The sequence below is a fragment of the Nanorana parkeri genome, unplaced genomic scaffold, assembly GCF_000935625.1.
Source record: "Nanorana parkeri isolate BGI_ZX_2015 unplaced genomic scaffold, ASM93562v1 scaffold889, whole genome shotgun sequence".
In the NCBI taxonomy this organism is placed as follows: Eukaryota; Metazoa; Chordata; class Amphibia; order Anura; family Dicroglossidae; genus Nanorana; species Nanorana parkeri.
Genome location: NW_017307157.1, coordinates 317,039 through 323,038, shown reverse-complemented (window position 1 = coordinate 323,038; position 6,000 = coordinate 317,039). Strand labels below are relative to the sequence as shown.

The following is a 6,000-nucleotide window of genomic DNA, read 5'->3' as shown; positions in this document are numbered from 1 at the left end:
CCGGCGCCCCGCGCATTCCCCCCCCCCCCCCCCCCGGCGTCCTGATTGGCCAGAAAGTCGTCGGCTCCATGCTTCCTAGTCACCTGGTGAGCATGGAGACGGGTTCCAGGCTAATCAGGAAGATGGGCGGTGAGTCATTACACGCCACCCGGCTTCTTTAATGGGACATTCTGTAACGGCAAGTACCGAAAAAAATATTGGTACTCTTTACCGAAAAACCGGTATCTGTGCATCCCTAGTTTTAACCACCTCAATACAGGGCCTTCTTTTTCAGGCTTTTTTTCAGTCAGATGTTTGACTGGCAAGTACTCCATAATGCAGTAGTGTACCCATGTCAACTTTTTTTGTTTTTTTGCGACGGGGCTTTCTTGGTACCAATAAATAACCACTGTTTTTTTCTGGGGGTCTTTAACTATAGAAAGCAAACAAAGATGCACATTTTTTTTGGGGGGGGGAATGGTTTCTCGTTATAAATCAGATCAAATGAGAATGCCTGGGCTGTAAAAATACCCTAAAAAAAAAAAATAATATATATAATTTTAAGCAGACATCATGAATGAGGAAACATGCTGGAATTGAGGTGGTTAATCACAATTGGTGATGATTTGGCCCAAACACCTGCTAAGCTGAATTACCTGTTTGTTCAGGAGCCTTTAAGGTGTGACTGTCTGCGGATAATCACGTGAAGTAATGACATCCAACTGCTTTTGTTAATGTTCGCTCATTTCCTGCTCTAATCTGAAACCATAATCAAAGTATTGTAAGGATTCACATTGGCTTTCAGTTGGCATAAAAGCAGAACAGTCATTTTATATAATCGTGCTTGCGGGAAGCTGCTCGTCGGGCTCCACCGTCCTCTCGTCGTGGACGAGTGGATTTTTCGAGCCCTGTATATAATCTTGTCACCAGTCTACATAATGAGTATATTTGCATTCATGGGTGAACAATTTGTTTTGCCTTCTGAATTCCAGTTCACTGGGCTTGCACTGACAGACTTGTTTGTAAGGTGGGTAAACAAATAAAAGGAGAATATTCTCAAGGAGGATCTTCTGACCTTCCAGTGTACTAGAAGAGGTTGTGGGTAATGTTGGAGTAGAGGTTGTACACTATGGGTTCACTTTTAAAAAATTAAACCAAGGTCTTCTGTCAGTGTTTTTATATTCAATCTTTAGCCAAGTAACCCTGTCTAGAGTTGCATTTTGGGTAGATGGACACTTCCATATCTGTAGGCTGCTGTGCCCCTCTCGAAACTGACCGCCAAAAATCGTTTAAGTAACTGGTCTGTAAAATAATGGGAGGTGCAACCAAGTGCCATTGATCTTGCTGCCTAACTGGTTTGTTTAGACTATTATGGTGACCACCCTACTTGCTATTGAACATGTTGTGTTCCTCAAACCGTTCTTGAATCATTTTTTCAGTGTGCCAGGGCACATTATCCTGCTGAGAAAGGCTACTGCCTTCAGGGAATACCGTTTCCATGAAGGGGTGTACTTGGTCAGCAACAATGGGTAGGTGGTATGTGTCAAAGTAACATTCACATGAATGGCAGGACCCAAGGTTTCCCAGCATCTCTTCCCCAGATAAACAGCACACAGGCACCCGGCCAGCCACATGATGTAAAGGAAAACGTGATTCATCAGACCAGACCACTGTCTTCCATTGCTGCGTAGTCCAGTTAGTTCTGAAGCATGGGCACCCTGCAGCTACACAGTCCCATACACAACCAACTGTGTTGCACTTTGTGTAAAGATAAATATGTCCCTTTTATTGGACAGAAAGCGTCAGACATCCAAATAAACCGATGTTTCGGGACCACGCAGGGTCCCTTCCTGAAGGCAGAAAGATGTGTCACATCTTTCTGCCTTCAGGAAGGGACCCTGCGCGGTCCCGAAACGTCGGTTTATTTGGATGTCTGTGACGCTTTCTGTCCAATAAAAGGGACATATTTATCTTTACTACTGAGTGCTGGTGATTTCCTGACTTTCCTGCACTTTGTGTTCAGACACCTATCTTTCAGATCCAGCATTCACTTTTTCAGCAATTTGAGCTATAATTGCTCTTTTGGATCGGACTACACAGACCAGCCTTGGCCATCCATGACGCTTCTGGTAGGTCCTGACCACTGTAGACCATCCCACAAGAGCTGCAGTTTGCGTTGCTCTGACCAGGTTGTCTAGCACTCAAAATTTGGCCCATGTGAGTTGCTCAAATCCTTATGCTTGCCCTGTTTTTTCTGCTTCAGGGACAATGTTCACTTGCTGCCCAATATAATCACATCTAGGTGCCATTAGTAATGAGATAATCAATGTTGCTGACTTTACCTGTCAGTGGTCATAATGTTATGGCTGATCGGCATGTCATTTATTTGTATTCAATATATAATTTTTTTCTTTATTTTTGTTGGCAGTTTCTTTATCAACCCTGGAGATGTTAGTGTTCCTTTAAAGATTAATGTGTTGCTTTTCTGGCTAACTTGTTTTTACATATTCTCAAGCAGCCATTGATGGAATATATGTAGGTCTTGTTCAGTGATGAGCATGCCGAGGGATAGGAAACAAATGTATATTTAATAAGCTGCTAGATGGATGTGAAAGCCAAAACCTTACAGAAAGTTTCCAGTGATGAGTCCAGGTAGGTGAGGATTACTTCAAGTTCCACTAACCTTTACCTACTCTCATCCTTTCAACAGGTGTTCTGGAAGAAGCCGAGTTCTACAATATCACATCGTTAATTAAACTGGTAAAGGACAGAATAAGAGAGAGGGACAGTAAAACATCACAGGTGAGGCTTTGTGTTGTATTGGGGGTGGATTTGGTCCAGGAAGGCCCATTGTAGAATAAGTATGGTCCACTTAAACTTTCCATAGTTAGTATCCAGAGCCTGATAGCTGTACCAGGTACTGTGGTATATGTAGACTGTTATAATTGTCTTTTTATCTTTGAACCATATCATGCTCTTGTCTGCTACTTTAGGCTTACGTTTAGCCTGTGATAAGCACATTGCACTGGCCTCTATTTTTAGCTGTAGTAATGTCTTGTATTTAAGTGTAAGGTCAAATGGGGATATGGGTCAGACTGACCCAAGCGTGCTTCTATTTTCAGCCATGACATTGACAGGCCAACTTTTCAATAGGCAGGCTGAAATGGGACCAGCTTGGCACAGAGTTGTGATATAAATATCTGCCTCATGTAAAAAGTTGTTCTTTGCCAATGAATCATATATTGTAGTTAATTTGTTTGCAAGTTTTTCGGGTACTCCTTTTTGTTTTATCAGGTTTTCAACAACCATAGCATACCTATAGTAATATATAACATTTATTTTTCCTTTCCTTCTCTCTTTTTTTACTCCTTTTTTTTCTTTTCTTTCTCACTGACCTCTTTTTGCTTCCTATCAAAGTTGCAGAGCAGCAAGTTAAAGGAATGTTGGGGAACGAAGCATTAAAAGCCTCCCAGAGGTTTTTACACTTGTGTGACACTACATAAGTTTGGCTTTAGTGTTAGAGCCCTATTGGATGTTCAGTTTAAAGCTGCTAATTTCAGGTGCATCAAAACAAAAGATGTTCAAAGACTGTTATGGGTTTGTTTGTGGGGGTTTTTGTTGTAAATTCTTTATTTATACAAAGTTGTGTTTTTTTTTTTGTTTTTTTTTAAGCATTCAGAAATAATAAAATCCAAAAGATACTGCAAATTCACCCATAGGCTCAAGAAGGACCTAATTAACCAGTTGACATCCGCGGTGTTAAACCCCCTTCCCATCCAGGCCATTTTTCAGTATTCAGCGCTGCGGTACTTTGACTGACATTTATTCCGTCATGCAGCGCTGTACTGAAATGAATTTTATACCCTTTTTTGGGGACAGATAGAGCTTTCTTTTGGTGGTATTTATTCACCACTGGGGGTTTTATTTTTTTACTATATTAAGGAAAAATTACCGAAATTTAAAAAAAAAAACAGTTTCCCCTATATTAAATGATAAAACATTTATTATTACCCAATTTTTTGGTAAAATATAAAAGACGGGGTCACGTCGGGTAAAAAGACACTAAACATGTCAAGCCTTAAAATTGCGTGCGCGCGCGAAACCTCAAAAAACGATAATACCCAAAATTGGCCCTAGGCGACGCTTTAAAAGCTGTTACCGCTCATCAGTTTAGTGTTATCAGTGATTGATGGCCCTAAAATGATTGCTCTCACTGCGACGTTCGCGGCGATATGTAACGTGTAGCACAATTGTCATTTTGTCCGAAAAAACGAGCACATATAGACGATCGGCGGGCTATGGAGCCACCGATCGTCTATATGTGAAACACCCGGTAACGGGTGTTTGCATTGGTCGGGTCTTTCTTTTCTGCCCGTGCGTGCCCGCTAGGGGGCACGCGCGAGCAGACAAAGATGCCGTCTGGCGACGGCAACCCGCCAATGCTGCAGTGCCGTCCGTCCGTTTTTTTACAACGGGCGGACGGCAAGTGGTTAAATGCGAACACGTAATGGGGAATGCGAATAGTGTACTGAAAATTTAAGGAAATAATATATATACATTCCAATAATATGAGCAGTTACAGTGAGATTAATTTTAAAGTAGAACTATGGGGTTAGGGCTTTTCCCCATAGTTCTCTGGGTAACGGGAGGACACAAACTAGCGTCCTCCCGGCACCCTAAGCTCAGTATACTGCGAGCTACAACAGCTGGCTCTGTATTTCTAGAGGCAGATCCAGCTATACCCGCCCCCTCCCTGTCCGTTCCGCCAGTCAGCGCTGGAGGATCGGTGCGGGGAGGGGGGAATCCAGCCCCTCCCCTGTCACGGCAGGGAGCCGTGACAGGATCGAGAAGTGAGCGAACGCCGGTATGTGTTCGCTCACCTCACGATCTACTGAGCCGACCTGTGACAGTCTCATTGTCACAGGTCGGCTAGAACTATGAGGTGAATGAAAAGCACTCGCCTCATAGTTCTCCTTTTTAAAATAACCATCCAGGTTCATCGCCATATAACAGCTGGTATAGCGACATGTGATCATGAATCAGGTTATCTCATCTAGTGCATCCGACAGTGTGCATAAAGGCAAAAAGTACATCCAAGGGGACCAGGAAAAGGGTGTTGTGTTTTTTTGTTTCCTAACGCAGCCACATCATTAGAAAGCCTGGCCACTGCAACTGCAAAGTGCAGCTCTGCTACTTGGTCTCTGTGGAAACGGCAGTGGTCCTATTGCAAAAAGAGTCAGAGGTGTAGCTTTGCAGCAAACAGAGCTTGTGTTACCTGCTGATTAGAGAGCTGTGGCTGTGACTCAGCAGGGGGCATGTCTGACATCTGCAGAGTGACCACTGCTTCCACACCGAAATTGAGAGTTGTGCTCTACAGCATGTTGGTAGGGGACTGACTATTGTACTTAGGCTGTGGCTAATTTTAAGCAAAACAAGCTCTAAGACCTTGCACATTTGTTTTGATGCGCCAAGAATGTATATATCCAGCTTAGACTAAACGTTCAATTGGGCATTAATATTGTGTAGAATATTTGCCTGCAGGTGACTTCCTTATTTCCTTATTTTTCCTGATGCCCTGGAATGCAGGGTGCACTGTAAAATGCTGGCTTTAGATAAAAAGTTAAAGATCAACTACCCCCCCTCCTCCCTGCACCCCAATAATATTTTGTGAGGCTACCAATTACAGGCATGGGCCAATAGCAAGATGTGGGTAGGGCTGTAGGATACATTCAGCTTCTTAGCTGAAGTTGATATCTGAAAAGCAGCGGTTGCATGAAGTGTTCCAAGTGTTAGTTTATTCAGAAGAATGGTATGTACGTGGCTCCAGCTGGTGACAGAACCAAAAAGAGGGGAATCTCCCCATAGAGCAGGGGTAGCCAAACTCCAGCCCTCCAGCTGTGGTGAAACTACAAATCCCATGAGGCATTGCAAGATGCTCACAGCCACAGACATGACTCTCAGAGAGATGCATCACAGGATTTGTAGTTTCACCACTGGTGGAGGGCCAGAGTTTGCCTACCC

At 43.3% G+C, this 6,000-nt stretch overlaps 1 protein-coding gene across 1 annotated transcript in view; it reads left to right on the top strand.

The window, feature by feature from the left end:
* LOC108794716 (BTB/POZ domain-containing protein KCTD5) overlaps positions 1 to 6,000 on the top strand; it is a 44,105-nt gene that overhangs the window by 17,524 nt on the left and 20,581 nt on the right. The window contains exon 3 of the mRNA XM_018565806.1: positions 2,690 to 2,781. Within this exon, the coding sequence (XP_018421308.1) occupies positions 2,690 to 2,781 (92 nt within the window). The remainder of the gene's footprint in view (positions 1 to 2,689; positions 2,782 to 6,000) is intronic.